At 51.0% G+C, this 23795-nt stretch overlaps 1 protein-coding gene across 2 annotated transcripts in view; it reads right to left on the reverse strand.

The window, feature by feature from the left end:
• Window positions 1-23795, reverse strand: part of LOC142496089 (zinc finger CCCH-type antiviral protein 1-like) — a 62099-nt gene that overhangs the window by 11957 nt on the left and 26347 nt on the right. The window contains exons 4-10 of one of the 2 annotated variants that reach the window (XM_075602479.1): window positions 20886-22130; window positions 19794-19889; window positions 14684-14807; window positions 9210-9375; window positions 7333-7453; window positions 931-1027; window positions 647-737 (exon numbers count right to left, since the gene is read on the reverse strand). In XM_075602479.1, the coding sequence (XP_075458594.1) occupies window positions 647-737; window positions 931-1027; window positions 7333-7453; window positions 9210-9375; window positions 14684-14807; window positions 19794-19889; window positions 20886-22130 (1940 nt within the window). Of the gene's footprint in view, window positions 1-646; window positions 738-930; window positions 1028-7332; window positions 7454-9200; window positions 9376-14683; window positions 14808-19793; window positions 19890-20885; window positions 22131-23795 lie in introns of both variants that reach the window. The other variant, XM_075602478.1, reaches the window with a different exon arrangement.

A 23795-nucleotide genomic window follows, 5' to 3' on the forward strand; every position in this document is an offset into this window, starting at 1 on the left:
CACCACCTCCCCCCTCCTCCCCCTTCACACCACCTCCCACCTCCCGCCGCACGCATTCAACAGACAACCCACACACTCGACACACACCTGCCGCATCCTGCCCCTACGCAACAATATCACTGACCAGCTGTCACCCGCACTCGCCACACACCCGCCGCCTCACACCCTAGCAGGACCCCAACCCACAGCCAGCACTCACTACCCACGCGCCACCCGTACTGAACACCCATCCGCCGCCTCACACCCTAGGAAGACACACGCCTCACATTTTCACATCACGTATGTCACCAAAATATACATTGTACTGTGGTGTGTTTACAATAAACCATTTTTTTACAACATCGTATTACATTTTCTTCCATCTTTCTTTTCAACATTATTATGAAACCTTTACAACAAATAGTCATCTATTGTTCCACGATTTATAAATAATACTACCTATTACGCATTTACATCCCGGGCAACGCCGGGTCTCTCAGCTAGTTCAAAATAAACCAGGGGAGTAACCAGGTAAAAAAGCCCGAGACCTGGAGTCCTTGTACCATCACGACCTACGATTATAGGGCCGTAGGGCACAACTCCTGTTCCCATGTAGGCCCTTCCATCACATCTCCAGCAGTTATACCCCCCAACCCTCAAATAATACCTGATATCCCAAGTCCGGCAGGGCTTTACTGTCCCAGTTTGGGGGGTAGGCTCCTGTTTTCAGAGGGGAAATCGCCTGAACCGACTTTGTACTGGAAAATAAAACGAGAGGGATCATGAAGGAGACATGTGCCACCTAGTGGAGTGGATAGCACTCACTATTCTCCCAGATCCAACAGTACCCGCACAGTGTTGCTTCCCAAGGGAAACCCTAACCCGGTCTTGCTTTTGGGATAACCAACATTTACTCCATTCATACGTACACGAGCAGAAAAACCATGTTACCTTCCCCGGAGTTTCCTCACGTCGTCGAAGGACAGGAACCTGGGCCTCCTGCGGACCTCTTTTTGAGTCTTGTACGTCACGTTCCTCTGCACCATTTCTGAGAGAAATGGAAAACTCTTACTCACAGCCCCATGTCATCATCATCGTCTTCTGTCACACGTAGAAGGAAGAGACATAATGACACAGACAGACGGCACCTGTAGCCTATAACGTCTGTCCATCCCAGTGCAGGGTGATGTAGTGTGTTTTATTCACTACTAGCTGAGAGACCCGGCGTTACTCGGGGATGTAAATGCGTAATAGGTAGTATTATTTATAAATCGTGGAACAATAGATGACTATTTGTTGTAAAGGTTTCATAATAATGTTGAAAAGAAAGATGGAAGAAAATGTAATACGATGTTGTAAAAAAATGGTTTATTGTAAACACACCACAGTACAATGTATATTTTGGTGACATAAGTGATGTGAAAATGTGAGGCGTGTGTCTTCCTAGGGTGTGAGGCGGCGGATGGGTGTTCAGTACGGGTGGCGCGTGGGTAGTGAGTGCTGGCTGTGGGTTGGGGTCCTGCTAGGGTGTGAGGCGGCGGGTGTGTGGCGAGTGCGGGTGACAGCTGGTCAGTGATATTGTTGCGTAGGGGCAGGATGCGGCAGGTGTGTGTCGAGTGTGTGGGTTGTCTGTTGAATGCGTGCGGCGGGAGGTGGGAGGTGGTGTGAAGGGGGAGGAGGGGGGAGGTGGTGTGAAGGGGGAGGAGGGGGGAGGTGGCGTGAAAGGGGAGGAGGTGGGAAGGGGGGGTGGAGGCGGTGGGAAGGGGGGGGGAGGCGGTGGGAAGGGGGGGGGGAGGCGGTGGGAAGGGGGGGGAGAGGCGGTGGGAAGGGGGGGAGAGGCGGTGGGAAGGGGGGGGAGGCGGTGGGAAGGGGGGGAAGGGGGGGGAGAGGCGGTGGGAAGGGGGGGAGGCGGTGGGAAGGGGGGGTGGAGGCGGTGGGAAGGGGGGGGTGGAGGCGGTGGGAAGGGGGGGGTGGAGGCGGTGGGAAGGGGGGGGAGAGGCGGTGGGAAGGGGGGGGAGGCGGTGGGAAGGGGGGGGTGGAGGCGGTGGGAAGGGGGGGGTGGAGGCGGTGGGAAGGGGGGGGAGGCGGTGGGAAGGGGGGGGAGAGGCGGTGGGAAGGGGGGGGAGAGGCGGTGGGAAGGGGGGGGTGGAGGCGGTGGGAAGGGGGGGGTGGAGGCGGTGGGAAGGGGGGGGTGGAGGCGGTGGGAAGGGGGGGGAGAGGCGGTGGGAAGGGGGGGGAGAGGCGGTGGGAAGGGGGGGAGAGGCGGTGGGAAGGGGGGGAGGCGGTGGGAAGGGGGGGGGAGGCGGTGGGAAGGGGGGGGGAGGCGGTGGGAAGGGGGGGGGGAGGCGGTGGGAAGGGGGGGGGAGGCGGTGGGAAGGGGGGGGGAGGCGGTGGGAAGGGGGGGGAGGCGGTGGGAAGTGGGGGAGGCGGTGGGAAGTGGGGGAGGCGGTGGGAAGGGGGGGGAGGCGGGGGAGGCGGTGGGAAGGGGGGGGAGGCGGTGGGAAGGGGGGGAGGCGGTGGGAAGGGGAGGTGAAGGGGGGTGGAGGGTGGAAGGGGGGTGGAGGGGAGGTGAAGGGGGGTGGAGGGGAGGTGAAGGGGGGTGGAGGGGAGGTGAAGGGGGGTGGAGGGGAGGTGAAGGGGGGTGGAGGGGAGGTGAAGGGGAGCTGAAGGGGGTGTGGAGGGGAGGTGAAGGGGGTGTGGAGGGGAGGTGAAGGTGGTGTGGAGGTGAAGGGGGGGGTGTAGAGGAGGTGAAGGGGAGGTGGAGGGGGGGTGGCGGGGAGGTGAAGGGGGGGGTGGCGGGAGGTGAAGGGGGGGGTGGCGGGGAGGTGAAGGGGGGGGGGTGGCGGGGAGGTGAAGGGGGGGGGGTGGCGGGGAGGTGAAGGGGGGGGTGGCGGGGAGGTGAAGGGGGGGGGGTGGCGGGGAGGTGAAGGGGGGGGGTGGCGGGGAGGTGAAGGGGGGGGTGGCGGGGAGGTGAAGGGGGGGGTGGCGGGGAGGTGAAGGGGGGGGGTGGCGGGGAGGTGAAGGGGGTGTGGAGTGGAGGTGAAGGGTAGGTGAGGGGGGGGTGGAGGGGAGGTGAAGGGGGGGTGGCGGGGAGGTGAAGGGGGGGCGGGGAGGTGAAGGGGGGTGGAGGGGAGGTGAAGGGGGGTGGAGGGGAGGTGAAGGGGGGTGGAGGGGAGGTGAAGGGGGGTGGAGGGGAGGTGAAGGGGGGTGGAGGGGAGGTGAAGGGGGGGTGAAGGGGGGGTGGAGGGCAGGTGAAGGGGGGTGGAGGGGAGGTGAAGGGGGGGTGGAGGGCAGGTGAAGGGGGGTGGAGGGGAGGTGAAGCGGGGTGGAGGGGAGGTGAAGGAGGGTGGAGGGGAGGTGGAAGGGAGGGGAAGTGGAGTGAGGGGTGGGTGAGGGGAGGTGAGGGGTGGGTGAGGGGAGGTGAGGGGTGGGTGAGGGGAGGTGAAGGGGGGTGAAGGGGGTGAGGGGAGGTGAGGGGGGGGTGAGGGGAGGTGAAGTGAAGGCCGCTCACTCACCCGTCCGGCAGGTCCCACGTGGATCTGAGGCGGGAGGCAGCGTGTTGTGGCCGCTCCCCCGCTGTGTCCCGGGCGCTCGCTCCCCCGCTGACTGTAGCGGCGCCGGGGGGGTGACTGAAAGCGCGGGAAACAGGGAGGCTTCCGGCCGCCGCCGCCATCTTGGCCACTCGGTGCCGCGAGGCAGGCTGCCTGGCCACTGGCTGTTCCCCCGCCGGGGAGAGGGGTGAGTTGTGAGCGCCGGGGAGGGGGGGGCATGTATATGTGTGGGGGGGGAGAGGTGGGAGATATAGAGGGGGGGTCTCGCACGGCCGCTGACACTGGGTGGGGGGGCGCTGAAGGGGTAATAATAGTGTGTGTCCCGCTGACTGTAGCGGCGCGGGGGGGGGGGGAGCGGGGTGAAAGCGCGGGAGACACGGGGAGAGGAGGAGGTGCGCGCGGGTCACGATGTTCAGGGAGGTGTGTGTGTGTGTGTGTGTGTGACACTGTGTGTGTGTGTGTGTGTGACACTGTGTGTGTGTGACACTGTGTGTGTGTGTGTGACACTGTGTGTGTGTGTGACAGTGTGTGTGTCACTGTGTGTGTGTGTGTGTGTCACTGTGTGTGTGTGTGTCACTGTGTGTGTGTGTGTGTGTGACACCGTGTGTGTGTGTGTGTGTGTGTGTGTGTGTGTGTGTGTGTGTGTGTGTGTGACACTGTGTGTGTGACACTGTGTGTGTGTGTGACACTGTGTGTGTGTGTGACACTGTGTGTGTGTGGTGACACTGTGTGTGTGTGGTGACACTGTGTGTGTGTGTGGGTGTGTTTTTTTTGGCCCGTCACTCCGCCTCAGGCCAATGAGAGGTGTGCGGGGGCGGGCGGCCCAAGGGACCAATGAGATTTCCCCTAGGGACACCGGACATCCAGGCAGGCAAACATACAGTGCTTTCACTAATATAGTATAAGATAGAGTGATACAGTTACAAGAAGAGACCTCAGCTCCACCGAGTCTGTCCCTTCCACCATATGGTGACAGAGACTGTCCTGGAACAGGATTGTGTTTTTTCTCTGACTTCAGGCCACCAGCACGCCTCAGTCTAGCTGTTCCAACAATGTTGCGACCCCTTGTGGGTTTCTTGGCTTCAGCCAGTTGCCCTGGCAACCCCCCTGCCTTTTTACCAGGATGGACTGGTCCCCCTCCCCTTGCCAGGTGGTATTGTCCCAGTTAATTTGCCATCAGCCCAGACCAGCATGCTGTCTCTTAGTACCAGCAGCCATCTTGAGCAGACATCTCTCCTATCCTGGTAAAGTTACTGGTTTTTACCTATCCCTATATCCTGCATTTAACCCACTTCCCCCATAGCTCCCCTTCCCCTCCATTGCTCTCGTGTCCCAGTGTTCCCTCAGTACTTTCCCCTCCTTTTTATTTGTATGTTGTTGCCCCAAATAAACACTTCCAAGTAAGAAGGTTCCCTTGCTTGATATATGGGATTGAGTTAACCTGCCTGTCCCTACTCATCTATCAGGGTGTGCTTGGGCCAGAACAATGGCACAAAGACTAGAGTAGTAGGGTAGTATTCATTTAACTGTCCCCTCTACAAGAAGGTGACATAGTGACTAAGAACGAAATGGGCTTAAGACTTCACTGCATACCAGCCATCGACCCGCCACATTTTCAGGACATGTTTTTTAGTACTGGTTTTTAACTGCTGTCCATTAGCATTCTGGGAGTTGTTGTTCTGCTTTTATACAAGACTGCAAACCTCAGAAGGCTCTCATGTAATAGAGAATGGATCTCCGCGCTGGTGCGGTCTTTAAATGGTACTGCACTGTGTTGCTAAACCTCTTGCTGCCGTCTGCCTGGGTGGACTCCCCAACCCCCAATAGAAAAAAGTGAGCGCCCATAGAGAGGCTTACAAAGACAAAAGAAAAGATAGGCAGAAAGGCGCACAGAGTAGCAAGAATATTTATTAAATTAAAAACCCACAAGGGTTTGACAACATTAAAACCAATTGTAACAGCAATAAATACACAATGCAAAATAATACAAATAGTAAAAGAGGGTAAACTTACAATTGTCCTAAACAGAGAGTGGTGCCGGAGAGCTCCCGTTATCAGCTGGGTGCAGTAGAAGTTATGTGCTCGCTCACACTGAAGCCGATGTGCTCGCTCACACTGAAAAGGAACCCTCACTCTCTCGTACACCGCTGTCACCAACTGGAAGTCCACGTAACAGCCTCACGTTACCTCTACGCGTTTCGCACAGCCCCTGACAAAGCACGCTGTGCGAAGCGCGTAGAGGTCACGCAAGGCTGCACCCAGCTGGTAATCGGAGCTCTCCATTTAGGACAATTTATCATTTGTATTATTTTGCATTGTGTGTTTATTGCTATTACAGTTGGTTTTAGTGTTGTTATTGGTTTTTTATTAATAAATATTCTTGCTACTCGGTGCCCCTTTCTGCCTATCTTTTCTTTCTGTGATCTCATGTAAGTTTAAAAGCCACACACCCACTGACTGGCGCACGCACACACACACACCCACTGACTGACTGGCGCACGCACACACACACACCCACTGACTGACTGGCGCATGCACACACACAAACACCCACTGACTGGTGCACGCACACACACCCACTGACTGGCACACGCACACACACACACCCACTGACTGACGCACGCACACACACACACCCACTGACTGACGCACGCACACACACACACCCTCTGACTGGCGCGCGCACACACACACACCCACTGACTGGTGCACGCACACACACACAAACACACAGACTGGCGCACACACACACCCACTGACTGGCGCACGCGCACACACACACACCCACTGACTGGCGCACACACACACACCAACTGACTGACGCACGCGCACACACACTGACTGGCGCACGCACACACACACACACACACTGACTGACGCACACACACACACACCCACTGACTGGCGCACACACACACCCACTGACTGGCGCACGCACACACACACCACAGCACCAACCTGACAGGTTAGCCACTGAATCTGTCCCTCCCACCGCAGAGTGACACAGTGACAGAGAGAGAAGGGATCTATGACACACAGGGGAAGATTCACTAAGCTCCGGGACAGGTTAACGCACTGCAATTCCATGTTAACTGCCACTGACTTGGATGGCAGTTAACAAGGGTGACAGGCGACAGTGACACAGATAGAATGGACCTATGGCCCATGGACTCTGTTCCCCCATTGCGGGGTGACACAGCGACAAACAAAAGGGACCTATGGCTCATGGACTCTGTTCCCCCATTGCCGGGTGACACAGCGACATACAAAAGGGACCTATGGCCCATGGACTCTGTTCCCCCATTGCGGGATGACACAGTGACAAACAGAAGGGACCTATGGCACATGGAGTCTGTGGTGAACAGGGAAGGCCTGACCTCTTGACCCCTGAACAGAACACAGATGGTTAACAAACCTGAGAGTAAAATCTGTCCAACATTCAGATATAAATGGTCATAAAGACCATTCTAGTAGGGTGGGAACAAGTGCACTCTATATAAGGGACAAATAAGTCAGGCCGTTGAGTCTCCTAAACAGGTTCATCTGGCAGATGAAAGCTTTACACCTCCCCCTACCTCCTACTGGACAAGGATACAAAGTATCAGAATATGAGCCGAGTGGTTCAGTTGTCATAACCTGCCCACCGACACCATGGCACAGTGTGATAATGATGCCAGCCAGTCTCAAGGTTGCTCATAGAGCAAGTGGACCGGACTACAAAGCCAGGACTGGATCGTTATCAGGGCGCCGACAGGGAGTCAGCTGGCAGGTGGGACCCTTCTAGGATTGGTCATGGCCGCACCTTGGAAGTTGATCTCGTAGTGCTGCTTCCCCGCCTGGAATGGAACCGTTGCCTTCGGATCAGCGAGGTAGACGTTCTCCAGGTCGGCCGATAATATGGACGCGCTCTGCTGCGTTGTGCTCTGTGAGACCAGTGACAGAGGTGAATACTCCGCACGCTACGCAATTCATTCACTAAGAGCAGCGGCATGTTCAATAAGTTCAACGAAGCGGATTACACAGCTTTCAAAATAAAATAAAAAATCTAAGTATTTTAATATATTTTACATGTTCTTCGCAAATTTGTAACATTTCCATGACAAATGTTTTTAATTTACCATCTTTATTTAAATGTCTTTTGGTGATTAGACTGTCAGTTCTCAAAGCCACAGGGGAAACGGTTCTTTTTGCTACTTTCTTTTGTTTGCAAAAGTAGTTATAATTCCATCACTAGCTCAACCAATAACATAAATATGTTAAAATCTAGGTTTCCTGGAAAAAGGAAAATCATCTTCATTTTTCACAAGCTACAGAACAGTTACCTGAAGGTGACTGAACCTTTGTAAGGAAGCTAATCACACCACGTTTATTTTATTTTATTTGACACGCTACGTGGGACTGAACTATAAAAAAAAAAGCATCACTCAACCGTGGCCGGTCCCAAACTTTATTTGCTTTATTCTTACAAATGGTCTGTGAATTTGAGAGCACAGATCTCCGGTGCTGCTCAGAGGGTCAGTCCCAAGGAAACCAATCTCTGTAAGTTCTCCCGACTTACCACTTAGATTGTAAGCTCTTCGGGGCAGGGACTCCTTTTCCTAAATGTCACTTTATGTCTCGAGCGCTTGTTCCCATTATGCGTTATACTATTATGTCTTGTGTATTACTGCTGTGACGCGCTGTGTACATGGATGGCGCTACATAAAAGTTCTAGAAACTGAACCAAAACTTCATTCACATGCACGGTTGAAACCTGTTTGCCTATAAAAGAAATAGAAGCCTGAGAGATCTTCTTAGACGTTCTAACATAACCTGTAATATACAGTATATGTCATTTGCTTATAGTTAATACAGATAGTATTACTAGCATAAAGTAGATACTATTACCTCTTGGATATTGCTTGCTCGGTATGCTCTACTGTGGGATATTCTCCCTATACATCACTGATGAGATAGTGGCTATCTGGCTAATATCAACTTCTTTCTGTCCATATAGGGGTTTTTTTTTTAAATGTTATTTTAGCTATATTATTTTTCACTTGGGTATGCATACTTCAAACACACACACACACACACACACACACACACACACACACACACACACACACACACACACACACACACACACACACACACACACACACACACACACACAGTTCAGTGTCTAACACTTTATTGTAGACTCAATGTATATCTGAATAAATTTCAGTGTCAAAGGGGCCTCTCTAGCATTAGATGTGTTGTATGTATGTATAATCTTTATTTATATAGCGCTTCACAGCAGTAATACACGTGACATAATAATACAAATAACACAATGGGAATAAACGCTCGAGACATAAAAATAACACTAGGAAAAAGGAGTCCCTGCTCCGAAGAGCTTACAATCTAAGTGGTAAGTAGAAAGAACTTACCACACCTACTGTCTCTGTAAGTGCGTCTGCAAGGGGTCATGGCCGATGTATGAGGTGTAAAGTACCAGCTATTGAGCTACCCATAAGCTACATTAAGGAGGTGGGTTTTAAGATTGGTCTTAAAGGTGGATAGAGAGGGTGCCAGGCGGATATTGAGGGGAAGGGCATTCCAGAGGTGTGGGAAAGTGAGCGAGAGCGCTTTTAGGCTAGCCACACACCAAAGAAGTTTGATGGGTTCTGCAAATCCTCCCCTCACCTCACTCACCGATTTTCCATACTCGATCCAGGTCCCGTGTTCGTCTTGCCAGTGCCAGACCCACTCGGTGGTTAGGACAAATTCGGAGGATCTCATGACTGAGGAGACGGTGGAGGCACGGCGCACAGGGATGGTCAAGTTGCGTTTCATGGTTTGGAAATCGACCACCGAAGTCCTGCAGCAGCGCGGAGCGCGGAGATAAGAGAAATGTGGAGATAAGACCGAGTCCCCGCTCAGCGCTTGCCATGGTTACTTGCATACATATATCTATATAAGTCCCCGCGCGCTCGTGCGCGGGCACACGCTCACCCGCGCTCGGCGCTTATGTAAAAAAAAAAAAAAACGACTTTCTAGCGCCCTCAACTACCTGCAATGCCAGGACACCCGGCACTCATGCTTGAAGCGCTCTCCAAGCATGAGCTCGCTCAGCGCCAGCGGGACTCGGCCTAAGTGGGATATTTAAAAGGTGCAGTCCCTTCTAGCGCCACAAGAGAGCAATGGCAGAGACACGTGTAAAGGGTTAAATCTGGGTGATTTTTGTATTATAAAAATCAGACACACACTGAGGCCTGTGTACATAGTTTGGCAAATGGCATTTTTGGCATAAAATTGGCACACGGAAACGTCAAATTCAATCGGTGCTTGTTTGCGGCGGTGTAGTACTAAACGTATTTTTCTCAATCTTTAATAAGATCAAATCATTTAAAAAAAAAAGTTTTTAATCAAATTTGTGGGCGCTCAGCGACGAGATGTGCGGCGGGATGTGCAGGGCGTACAAATAGAAATGTTGTGTACTAAATTTTTTTTATCTGTGCATCAAAACTAAAAGGTGAAACGTTCATCAAATTCGTCAGCCAAGTTAAACGCCGCGTAAACCCTATAAAGTCTGGAAGGGGAACCTCCACCTCCATACAAATCGTATTAGAAATATAATATTATTTACAAAAATAATACCCCATAGATTCTAAGCGATTTTTAAACGGGAAAAAATATGTATAATCATTGCGAATGTACAAGAATAATTCCAACACCCCCCCCCCCCCCCCCGATCCCATCCTCACTTCAGAGTGTGTGTGTGTGTATGTAGGTGTGTACACGCACACAAAAGCTTTTTTTCTAGAAAAAAATGTGAGGAAATTCTGACGTGAGGATGGGACCGGGGGTATGTATGTATGTATGTATGTATGTATGTATATATATATATATATATATATACAGTGTTCGACAAATCACCCAAAAATCTACTCGCCCAACCAAAAAATCTACTCGCCACCTAGCCCCGCCCCCAGCCTGCCATTAGTCCCGCCCCTAGCCCCACCCCCACTTTTAAAAAAAGGCTTAAATTGCTACTAAGAAGCGAGTGTGTGACTAGTCGGGTGGGTGAGTGTGTGACTAGTCGGGTGGGTGAGTGTGTGACTAGTCGGGTGGGTGAGTGTGTGACTAGTCGGGTGGGTGAGTGTGTGACTAGTCGGGTGGGTGAGTGTGTGACTAGTCGGGTGGGTGAGTGTATGAGTAGGGGATGGGAGGGTGACTGGGTGGGAGGGTGACTGGGTGAGAGGGTGACTGGGTGAGAGGGTGACTGGGTGAGAGGGTGACTGGGTGAGAGGGTGACTGGGTGAGAGGGTGACTGGGTGAGAGGGTGACTGGGTGAGAGGGTGACTGGGTGAGAGGGTGACTGGGTGAGAGGGTGACTGGGTGAGAGGGTGACTGGGTGAGAGGGTGACTGGGTGAGAGGGTGACTGGGTGAGAGGGTGACTGGGTGAGAGGGTGACTGGGTGAGAGGGTGAGAGGGTGACTGGGTGAGAGGGTGACTGGGTGAGAGGGTGACTGGGTGAGAGGGTGACTGGGTGAGAGGGTGACTGGGTGAGAGGGTGACTGGGTGAGAGGGTGACTGGGTGAGAGGGTGACTGGGTGAGAGGGTGACTGGGTGAGAGGGTGACTGGGTGAGAGGGTGACTGGGTGAGAGGGTGACTGGGTGAGAGGGTGACTGGGTGAGAGGGTGACTGGGTGAGAGGGTGACTGGGTGAGAGGGTGACTGGGTGAGAGGGTGACTGGGTGAGAGGGTGACTGGGTGAGAGGGTGAGAGGGTGAGAGGGTGAGAGGGTGAGAGGGTGACTGGGTGAGAGGGTGACTGGGTGAGAGGGTGACTGGGTGAGAGGGTGACTGGGTGAGAGGGTGACTGGGTGAGAGGGTGACTGGGTGAGAGGGTGACTGGGTGAGAGGGTGACTGGGTGAGAGGGTGACTGGGTGAGAGGGTGAGAGGGTGAGAGGGTGACTGGGTGAGAGGGTGACTGGGTGAGAGGGTGACTGGGTGAGAGGGTGACTGGGTGAGAGGGTGACTGCGTGACTGCGTGGGAGGGTGACTGCGTGGGAGGGTGACTGCGTGGGAGGGTGACTGCGTGGGAGGGTGACTGGGTTGGGAGATTTACTGCGTGGGAGGGTGACTGCGTGGGAGGTTGACTGCGTGAGAGGGTGGGAGGGTGGGAGCGTGACTGCGTGGGAGGGTGACTGGGTGGGAGGGTGAGTAGGTGGGAGGGTGAGTAGGTGGGAGGGTGAGTAGGTGAGGGGGTGAGTAGGTGGGAGGGTGAGTAGGTGGGAGGGTGAGTAGGTGGGGGGGTGAGTAGGTGGGAGGGTGAGTAGGTGGGAGGGTGAGTAGGTGGGAGGGTGAGTAGGTGGGAGGGTGAGTAGGTGGGAGGGTGAGTAGGTGGGGGGGTGAGTATGTGGGAGGGAGTTGGGAGGGTGAGTGAGTGGGAGGCGGGACGGTGGGTGAGTTGTGGGTGGGTGACTGGGTGAGAGGGTGACTGGGTGAGAGGGTGACTGGGTGAGAGGGTGACTGGGTGAGAGGGTGACTGGGTGGGAGGGTGACTGGGTGGGAGGGTGACTGGGTGGGAGGGTGACTGGGTGGGAGGGTGACTGGGTGGGAGGGTGACTGGGTGGGAGGGTGACTGGGTGGGAGGGTGACTGGGTGGGAGGGTGACTGGGTGGGAGGGTGACTGGGTGGGAGGGTGACTGGGTGGGAGGGTGACTGGGTGGGAGGGTGACTGGGTGGGAGGGTGACTGCGTGGGAGGGTGACTGCGTGGGAGGGTGACTGCGTGGGAGGGTGACTGCGTGGGAGGGTGACTGCGTGGGAGGGTGACTGCGTGGGAGGTTGACTGCGTGAGAGGGTGGGAGGGTGGGAGCGTGACTGCGTGGGAGGGTGACTGGATGGGAGGGTGAGTAGGTGGGAGAGTGAGTAGGTGAGTAGGTGGGAGGGTGAGTAGGTGGGGGTGTGAGTAGGTGGGAGGGTGAGTAGGTGAGTAGGTGGGAGGGTGAGTAGGTGGGGGGGTGAGTACGTGGGGGGGCGAGTACGTGGGGGGGGTGAGTAGGTGGGGGGGCGAGTATGTGGGAGGGAGTTGGGAGGGTGAGTGAGTGGGAGGCGGGACGGTGGGTGAGTTGTGGGTGGGTGGGTAACTGCAGCGTTACATCAGCGCAGCCCCCCGATGGGAGGGGGGCGGGCGGATGGCCCGATGGGAGGGGGGGGCGGATGGCCCATAGGAGGGGGGGGGCGGATGGCCCGATGGGAGGGGGGGGATGGCCGATGGGAGGGGGGCGACAGATGGTCCTGCAGGGGCCTGTGGCAGACAGAGGTGCGGAAGGGGCTAGCTGCTGGAAGGGGGAGGAGTGAAAGCACCGATGAGAGGAGGGAAAGTATTGCTGAGAGGCGGGGGAGGAGGGAGGAGGGAGGGCACTGCTCAGAGTGCCGGAGGCGGGGTAATCTCCCCCAACAACATGAACCCGCCTCCGGCTTTTTTTTTTTTTCTCCAGCGCGAGCAGGGAAATTTTAAAAAACAAACACGTGTGCTGCTTGGGCCAATATTTACTCGCCCGGAGGTTAAATCCACTCGCCCCGGGCATGTAAATGTATAGCATTGTCGAACACTATATATATATAGGAGCGCTTATTGGGAATAGAAAGTGCAATTTTGAATCCTCCAGCAATCATCTGGTGGGAATTCCCTAATAATATCTTTAAAAGTCTTTGCAGTTTGAGTTGTTTTACGGGAGTGGGTCTGGTTTACTTATTATTATAAAGTCATTTTGTTTTCTGAGGGATGTTTTTCTTGATATTGTGAATTTATTGCCCTAGAATTGCACCACTCTTGCCTAAGGCAGTGGTGCGCGAACTTCCCGTGCTGCGCCCCCCTGCCTGCTCTCCTCTCGCGTCGCGCCCCCCCCATACCCCTAATGCGGGGTCATTTGATGCCGCGTTGCTATGGAGACTCGTGGACTAAAGCCGGGTAAGTGAGTTACAGAGGCCTCGCACTCTCAACACGGGGCCTCTGTAACCGTCGCACCCCCCACAAAAAAAAAAGAGTCTCACGCCCCCCCAGTGTGCGCACCCCTGGCCTAAGGGGCTTCTTCTGTATTTGCCAAAGTGGCCGATCAGGGCGTTTTCAGGCAAAATTCCCCATGGAAGTGTAAAAGGCATTTCGGCCACCTCAGGTGTTGTAGAATAAACCCCATATTATTAGTTAATTATTATTTATTAAGTATTATCTATGCAAACGGTAACGTCTCATTTCCATGTATTTTGACACGTTGTCTCACCTTCCTGAGGCATGCATATTTTAGAGAGGGGGAGAGAGAGAGGGAGAGAAGGGGGGGGGGGGAGAGAGAGAGAGAGACTGGAGAGGGAGAAAGAAACAGGGGGAGAGGGAATGAGAGAGACAGGGTGTGGGTGGCGGGGGGAGGGGGGGTGTGATCGAAAGAGAGAGAAGCACCAAACATCTTCCAAGACCCTAATTTCATCCATTTTTTATTCGAATATTTCTGCACAATGACTATATAATTTAGTACTTTGCTCCGGCTGTCCGTGTAATGAAGAGAAACCGATTCCGGCGGCATATAAAGAGATATAGAGATGACTATTATGCCGTGTGTCTCTCTCTCACACATCTTCTAATAGTCCCAACAGATACTAGAATAAGTTATATTGTGCCTGGTAATATAGGAATAACTCCCTTTCCAATTCGGAATAATGTCACTTTCTGGCACCAACATTCAGGGCGAGGTGAAATCCCTCCCAAAAAGGAAGGTTTTAGGGAAGATACAGAAATGCAAAGTATTACAATATTCAGAAATCTGGTTTGATGTATTTTTGTAGCTTCTCTTTAGAAATCATTATACAAGCATTGATCCCAAAACATCGTTTCCTACGGGGGAATTTGCAGCCATAAATGTTCTATCCCTCACAATGTACAGTAGAAGCTACCAGCAATATCTCTGGGGTGTTAAAACAGGGGAAAACCAAAACAAAAGTAGGTTATAGGGGGGGTTCACTATTCACTAAGCTCAGAGTCAGGCACTAGCGCACGGAAACTCCTATTCTCTTCAATGAGAGTTTCTGTATGAGCTTAATGAATAGTCTCTATTCAGAGGTGTCTGGCCACTTTGGCAGCAAAAGGGTTAAAGGGTTAGCTTATATTATTTAACCAAACCCTACCTGTTGATCTTAGGGTCACAGAATGCCTTCTCAATCTCCTCCATGTTCGGCAAGTCTGTCCACTCTGTGCTGGCCAAGTACTGCCAGCGGTAGGGTAGGTGATAGTGCATCTGTGTACACTTATCTGCCAACAGAAGAGAGACCAGTTAAAGGGACTGAGGCCGCACAGATGCAACTACAGCAAGGCGCCTTCTAAAAAAGTAGCTGTACTGTGCCCGATTTCAAGACCGTCTACAACATTCAACACAGGGGGCAGAGATCTTTGGGCAAAGGTTTATACAATACAGTATTTACATCCTAAAAAACAGAATGAGGGTTTTTTTTCTCCTTCTGTTTGCGTTTTTTTGTCCAATGACATCGGTCCTGACTCGTGTGGTTATATAGGGGATCTATAAGGGTTCTATAGGGGTGACGATGGACAATCATAATTTAAAGGAGGAAAACATCTGACAACTCGTGAGTTCCGCCTACACTTTCACATACAAGACAGAAAGGGCGTTCGTGAATTGTGAGTATAGGCTTGATATAAATGATAACAATTGTGAAATAAATACTGTATTGGTGATAAAACCTGTGAGTTTTTACATCTCTGGTGAATATAGTAATAAAAAAAAAAGTGGGATTTCTCAAACGTGCATATAACAGATTAAGAAAATGCAGCGCTTAGATCAGGGCTACTCAAGTCCTCATGGGCCATCGAACAGATCAGGTTCTCAGGATATCCCTGCTTCAGCACAGGTGGCTCAGTGACTCAGTCGCTCGCATGCACGATCGGCGCTTGCCAGTCGCTCATGCCGGCCACACGTACATGATTGGCGCATGTGCGGTCGGCAAGCGTCCATCGCCGCTCGTAATTCGCTCATGTGCAGTCGTGCGCTTGTGCGAAATTTGTCCTGGCCTTTCCCTGGATATACATCATCAGCATAGATGGAATAAATGAGGTCACCCAGCGAAAGGGAGTATAGAGAGAAGAGTAAGGGACCTAAAACAGAGCCTTGAGGTTACACCTACAGAGACTTCCATTCAAGTTGAGTTGGCATAAGAGAAGCTCTAGGAACAGTGCCAAGGAACAGAGAGGGCAGTGCCACGGATGCCAACAGAGTGAAGAATGTTTATTTATTTATAAAATATGTTACCAGGAGAAAATACATTTGGAATTACCTCCAAATGTGTCTTGGTCACAAAATAAAGTTGACAAAATTACAAGTTACAGCTACAAATCTGTTTAAAAGTAGGAAACAGCCAAAGTCTTGAAGTAACTTAGATAGGAAGCAGATTTGAGTCTCCGGTAAATGGTTGCAGAAGTGGGGTGACTGGTACGAGAAGGAAGAGCGACCGGATTCTTTATTGAACCTCGGGACTATAAGCAGGTTCCTGGATAAGTGCTTTGTACAGTAGGGGTGAGAAGCCTCACCTAGTGTTAGAACTGGGTCTAATCAGTAGCTCTGTCATGGGAAGCTTTAGAAATGTAGCCTTAGTCCCAGGTACCATAGTTACTGTTCCGTTAGTTCTTATAAACACTGTTTTGGGTGATCCAGTTTGTGACCTTTGAAAAATCAGATTGCAAAACATTTCCCACTGCAGAGAGGCTGGGACTGCATATAATATACAGGCAGTCCTCGGTTATCCAGCGGAACCCGTTCTGGAAGTAGCGTTGGATAATGAAACCGTTGTAAAGGGAGTCCGATGTTAATCAGTGGCGGTGAGCGTCGGATAACGCATTCCGGCGTCGAAAAACGGCCCAAAGGGCTGCGTTGGATATGCCATTCGTTGTAAAGTGAAAAGTTGGATAGCGAGCACTGCCTGTAGTCTCATCAGTATTCATACAAACTATGGTCATTTATAAAGACAGAAAAAAGTATAGGCCCCAGAACATAGTTTTGGGGGACCCCACAGGTAATATCCAAGTGGTGAGAGTTGGAGCCCAAGATACATATTGGGATCTTCCTGATAAAGAAGCTTTAAACCAGTTTAAAGCAAGTGGTCCAAAATACCAGAGCTCTGGAGCTTGCTTATCTTAATAGCATGGTTAACACTATCACAAGTCTTTGCAAAAGGCTTGGCTAAGAACAATGTACTTCTTATAAAAGTTGCTTTTGGGAATGAACACATTTTTTCCTTAGTTGATGATAGAGGTTACTCCTTACTCCTTACTCCTGATGATAGAGGTTACTCCTTACTTTGGATGATAGAGGTTACTCCTTACTCTGGATGATAGAGGTTACTTCTTACTCCTTAGGCCTCGGTCCCGATGCGCTCGTTGGCGCGGGCGGCGGGTCGCGTGTTCCCCACCAGCAGGGGAATCCTCGCGAGCCGGTCCCGGTCCCCACTGGCTGCACAGAGCACTACACGCTGTAGCGCGTCAGCCGCTGGAGACACCAGAGAATGGTGTTTCCTAGCGTTGACGCGTGACGTGTGTGGCTGTGAGCCAATGGGGAGGGGAGGCTTCGGGAGGAGGAGAGGCTTCGGGGAGCGGGGAGGAGTGTGGAGTGAAAGCAGGTGAGTGCCTTTCTCTGTGTGTGTGTCTGAGTGCGTGCCTGTCTGTGTGTGTATGTGTCTGAGTGCGTGAGTGCCTGTCTGTGTGTGTGTGTGTGTGCCCGAGTGCCTGCCTCTGTCTGTGTGTGTGTGTGTGTATGAGTGCGTGAGTGCCTGCCTGTGTGTGCGCGCGTGTGTGTGTGTGTGTATGAGTGCCTGCCTGTGTGTGTGTGTGCGCGTGTATGAATGAGTGCCTGCGTGTGTGTGTTTAAACTTACCTTCCAGCTCCAGCCCGAGTCCGTGGAGGGAGGGGGGGAGAGTAGCGGGTCCCTCCGCTCAAGCCACGCCCCCCCTCCCTGTCAAACCGCCCACCTCCCGATCAAACCTCCCACCTCCCGCCCACCTCCCGCTCCGGCTCCCGCTCCCTACAGACCGCAGATCGCGGTCTGTGTATCTCAGCGCACCGCCTGTCAGCAGCGCAGGTGCGCTGACTCTGGGAGCGGGGCCTTAGCCTTACTTTGGATGATAGAGGTTACTCCTTACTCCTTACTTTGGATGATAGAGGTTACTCCTTACTCCTTACTTTGGATGATAGAGGTTACTCCTTACTCCTTACTTTGGATGATAGAGGTTACTCCTTACTCCTTACTTTGGATGATAGAGGTTACTCCTTACTTTGGATGATAGAGGTTAAAATATCATCCATGTCTGTCATTTGATATGTATTTGTCACCACTTTTGAAAACAAGAGTAACTCGGGCCTTAGGGATCTGGCTGAAAGACCAAATAGTATTGATTATGGAGGTAATTGGATTAGCAGTGACGGGGACACCAAGACTATAGGGGTTCCTGAGGAAGCCATCGAATAGACTGCGAAACGCGTACTTTTTTGACCCTTTAAGGACACCATATCAGCTAGCCAGCGTGACTCCTTTAGAACATCGTACCAATGTGCACGTGCACACACGGAAGTACCGATACTGGCCTCTGGAGAGGCACGTGACCCATAGTGCCGATGCGAGAACTGGAGCAGGAATTTTGTGGCCTTCACGCGGCGATGTTGGGGTGATCCAGAGAGGTCTAAGTGTAACCGAAATACACTTTCTGCGCCAAACAGACTGGGAGAATGTGAGTGTCATCCCATACTCCCTTGTTCTGTCATTTTATAGTAAATGATATTATGCCATGTTTTTCTCTTATCCATTTCTGATGAGGACCACAGTTTGTAATGTTCTGTCATCCATCACTGCATGTGGTCCATAATACAACATTGAGCAGCTGGGAGTGCTTTACTTCACTTATTGGGCGCTGCACAGGTTCACCAAAACTATCTGGACTCATTTGCGCCTTCACTTTTTGATCCCACATTGGTTATTTAATTTTAGTGTTAGGATCTGTGGTACAATCTCCTCTTCAGACACTGGGATCCATTCTAATTCATGAGCACAGCGTGGAGGGGGTATTGATATAGGAGTATTCCCCATTGTGGGGTTTCCAGATTACGGTCACGTTTGCGTATTGATAATAACGACATGTTTTCGTTTGGATAATAAGGATAAGGGGGTGGTCTACAGCAGGTGAGCGCAAACTGGGGGGTGCGACATTTTCTGGGCCGGACACGGCGGTTGCAGAGGCCCCGCGCGTCCCTGAAGAAACAAATTAAATGCCAGGGTACCGCGTGAGGCCCCGGTAACTTCTTTTGCCTTGTCTTCGGCTACGCATTTGACATGGCAACCCCAAATGATGCCGTGGGATTCACGTGACGTCACATGACCCCACGGCGTCATTTGACGCCGGAGCCGAGCGCGGGGCAGAGGTGCGAGCAGTGGGGGAGAGCAGGCAGAGGGGTGCAGGGGGAAAAGTTTGCGCACCCCTGGTCTACAGTATCAAAAGATGATGAAAGGTCAAGAAGAATCAGAATGCAGTAGTTTTCTTGGGATTTGGCAATACATTCCAGAAGTTTAGAAGCAAAAGACAAGCAGGATACAGGGCAATAGTTAGAAGGGGCAGTAGGATCTAAGGTGTTATTCCTAATAGGTCAAACAATAGCTTGTTTCAAAATAGATGAAAAAGTACCAGAACAAAGAGAGGAGTTAAAGATGTTAGTGACGATGGGGACCATGGTAGAAGCGAGAGGTTTCAGGAGATGGAGGGAATGGGGTCTGAAGAAGAACGTTCAGGGTTGTCTGCATATATGGGAGAAGAAACCGCGTTGTCTGAGCCACCTGTGCTGAAACAGGGGTATCCTGAAAACCCGACCTGTTTGGTGGCCCTTGTAGACTTCTGCTTTAACCCATCACGTCTATGGTGGGATGCACAATTTACAGAAGGAACTTATGCCGCGCCCAGTCTATCCTTCCAATGACAGGCCCATATAACAACATGGAGAGAAGGGATATTTGGAATACTGAGTCTGTCCCTCCTACTGCAAGGTTGACACAATGACAAAACAAACATAGATCTAATCTGTCCTTCCCACAGCAGGGTGACAAAGTGGCACACCCACACACCAATCGCGTCTACTATTCCCCACCTCCCACCGTATGATACAAATGACCGATGGAAGTGATGAGTTTATGGTCTTCCCTGCCTAGAATGGGAACGTCGCAAAGGATTCTGGGTACAAGAGACTTACTGACGAGCTTGCAGAACTGCCAGATGTGGAAGAGACAGATCTCATTAACTTCAGCCTTCTTATCATCTTTCTTGATGAAAGCATCAGGTTGATTCCCTGGTTGAGAAATTAAAAGTATCGAGTTAATGATCTCATTGTCTGCCCAGGGTAAGTGAAATTGTATTGTCATTTCAGATCATTATCACACATTAGGGACATTTATATAATAATAAAAATATGTTTTATCTCCCTTTAAAGCAACAACAAGGTCCCACTACAGGGTGACAGAAGGAACCTTTATCCCTATCCAAGCCTTTCACTAAAGCATGCCATAGGGACATGGAGGCAGAATAGACCAGGGAGTCTGTATGTTAATGAAACGATACCTACAGCCCATGATCAATATCAATATAAAGTGACAAAGAGAGAGAAACAGAAGGGATTCAGACTGATCCTCTGCCTTGGGCCCCGCGCTCCCTCCTCTCCCTGGCACCGGAATCCAACTTCCACCCCGACCGGAGGGGGGAGCTGGAGGAGGGAGCGTGCCCCACCGCCTCCCCCCCCCCTCCACCAGCTGCCCCCGCCGGTCGGATGTATCCCGGCACCAACACGGGGAGCAAGCGCGGGGCACTTGGACTGGAAGAGAGAGGTAGGTGGTTGGGGGAGGGTTCTTACCTTTTCCGGAGCGGGCCGCCTCCTGTAGCGTTGCCATGGTGACCGACGTCAAATAATGCCGCAACGTGACATCATATTGCGTCACGGCGTCATGATGTCGCGACGTTGCCGGAGGAGGGCTGCTTGGCAAGGTAAGTCCCTTAACTTTATTTATTTTGTACTGGGAAGGGGCAGGGGGGGGGGGGGGCGCTGCCATTGTGCCACCTTGGGCCCCACAAAGCCTAAGGCTGGCCCTGCTGCCACCGCACTGTGACATGCGGACATTTTGACAGAAGGATCCTATTCTCCACTGAATTATCCCTCTAACTGCAAGGTGACATTGAGAGACAGAGTGGATAGTCCGTTATCACCGTAATTATATATTTACATAGCAACAGTTGCATCGGACCTTACAAAGTTACCACATCCATGCTACACTTACTTACAGTAGTTACTTACCACTGCCTGCTGTGCTTAGGCCTTTATATGATGTAACATTCACAGGGCTTGGAACCCTATAATATGCTTTGACCGAAGCGGTAGGTGTTGCCATGCTAAGCGGTACTTCGACTGAAGGACTCCTATTCAATGGGTCATTGGCTAAGGTTTTTGAAGCTGTGAACAGCAGGTCTTCAGATGGGGGCCCGGGCGCCTGAGGTTTAAACAATGGTTTTAGAATGTGGGGCACTCTAGGCTGAGCAGTGTTTAAAGCCGTCACATATGGTTCACTGCTTAATGTGTAACCCCTAGCTAAAGCTGCTTTAGTGTTGTCATTCACTGGTGGCCTTGCTTTAGCAGATGTGGTGATTGAAGTTTCAGCGGTAGTTACATTACCGGGTGCTTTTCTTGTTAGAGCAATATCGCTAAGAGATGTCGTTGGTTGGACAATGGATGAAGCAGCAGTCGGTACGCTCACTGGTGGGTTTGCTCTAGCAGATGCCATTGGTTGGACAATGGATGGAGCAGCATTTGGTACGCTCACTGGTGGGTTTGCTCTAGTAAATGTCATTGGTTGGACAATGGATGGAGCAGCATTTGGTACGTTCATTGGTGGGTTTGATCTAGCAAATGTCATTGGTTGGACAATGGATGGAGCAGCATTTGGTATGTTCACTGGTGGGTTTGCTCTAGCAAATGTCATTGGTTGGACAATGGATGGAGCAGCATTTGGTACGTTCACTGGTGGGTTTGATCTAGCAAATGTCATTGGTTGGACAATGGATGGAGCAGCATTTGGTATGTTCACTGGTGGGTTTGCTCTAGCAAATGTCATTGGTTGGACAATGGATGGAGCAGCATTTGGTACGTTCACTGGTGGGTTTGATCTAACAAATGTCATTGGTTGGACAATGGATGGAGCAGCATTTGGTACGTTCACTGGTGGGTTTGCTCTAGCAGATGTCACATCAAATGCTTTTGGCTGGACACTGACTGAAGTTCTTCCAGTGGCTCCATTCACTGGTGCTTTTGCTGTAGTAGATGTGGTTACCTGGACACTGGATGAAGCTGCTGTGGAAACATTTACTGGTGCCAATGGAAGCGCATGCAGTTTTTTCAAAGTATCTGCCAATTCCTCCTCGTATACATGCAGTAATTCTCCACGTGCCATATTCAGATCATCATCCCATCCTGCAGGACTGGTCCAATCCCTCTCATCACTATCTGCTGCCTTCTGGCTGCTTGAATCCCTACGAGGATGTGGTGCTGACAAATGAATAAGAGAAACAAATATTTTGAGAATTGTAGAAAATAAGATTCAAATGAAAAAGATCCAATCTTCCCATATCAATGGGATTGGATAAAGTGCATAAAAAAACAGAGATTTCCCAGAACATGAGCTTCTAATTCTGTAAGGGGCTAAAGGAATCTTATCTCTGAAGTGTGACAAACTGCTTCTAAAGTACACTTTAGAAGTCGATTGGTATGATTTGCTATTCTGGAAGCCCTTATCGCATGTTGAAACCTGATCTAAACGGCTTTTTTAGAAGTGGTTTCACTCTTGTTGTGAAGCCAGTCACGGTGAAACATACGTAGGGTACGTCTGACGTCATCATCACGTGACGTCATCATCACGTGACGTCAGCTCATCGGAGAGGTGTGGGCCTGTGTACCGTCTGGGTGCTTTGTAGACTGCATTCGTGGGCAGCAAGAGCACCCAGACTTTAGGGTTAGTCTGTTCGAATATTATGTATCTACATTTGGTTTGCAAGAGGCTGGTTACATAGATAGTGCCAGAGTTGCACGTATGGCTGCTCTATGTTAGATATATATTATATACAACCTGGCATTACCAACACCTCTTCATGTTTCACTGGAAGTAAATAGTTTACCCCATTCAGCCTAGATTTAGGACTGGTTACTAGGGATTCGAGGTATATTATTACCCTAACTGTACTTACCTTTTATGACATATATAGACACCCATACACATTTGAAGGGTTAATAAAGTTTGATAATAGGACCTATATATACATTATCCTATTAATACCCTCACCACACCTCTCCGTTCTTTTAATTTATTTTATTTAGCTTTTTGTCCTGCATTTATGGTTCACTCCAGACAGTTTTATTTTAAAGTATACAATAAATATAAAGTTTTAACTAGGGTGTTTCCTCCTCCAGTGCCACAATATAGGGATTCTTTCATTTCTACCGATTTAGTCCACTACCCATTCCCTGTGAGCACCACCCTCCCTGTACTGTTTGGTTATTCTTTCCCCGCTTGTCATATCATTACATGCAGATAATTCTTATATATATATATATACCGTTATATAAACCGCTTCTAAAAACGCAATTTATTTTTTTTAACACCACCTCGAGGGTGGCAAGATTGATATTGTGAGTCACATCCACAGCCTGCATATATGGGTTTGTCTGAGAGCGCAAGACCCCTAAATCAGACTGGGGATAGAATTGGCACCACCACTGGTCGTTCCGCTTCTAAAGCGCGTACAATCCAGCCGGTTTGGCTGTTAAACTGGGCGGTTTGTCCCTTTGATTTTTAAGAAGCGGTTTAGAAGAAGTGATTTGCAGTAGAAAATACCGTTTTTTTTTCACTCACATTTCAATCCGCTTCTTGTAAACATGCCAAATGGTGAGGTTTGGTAATGTTTATGGTGAGGTTTGGCAATGAGAACTTCAGAGCTACCAGAATAAAGTTCCTACTCTTACAAATATCCACACAATCTAAAGATCTTCTACTAAATGCAAACAGCTGCGTTAGTGAGATGAACCAATTGGATTAGAAAAGGAGGCCGGTATTAAGGTGGAGTAGCTGCTATTCCCCACCCAGTAACTATGGGCTCAAACCTTTAAACCGTTGATAGAGTATGACCGAGTATGACTGATTTTACATTTAACAGTGGA

The sequence above is a fragment of the Ascaphus truei genome, chromosome 5, assembly GCF_040206685.1.
Source record: "Ascaphus truei isolate aAscTru1 chromosome 5, aAscTru1.hap1, whole genome shotgun sequence".
Classification (NCBI taxonomy): Eukaryota; Metazoa; Chordata; class Amphibia; order Anura; family Ascaphidae; genus Ascaphus; species Ascaphus truei.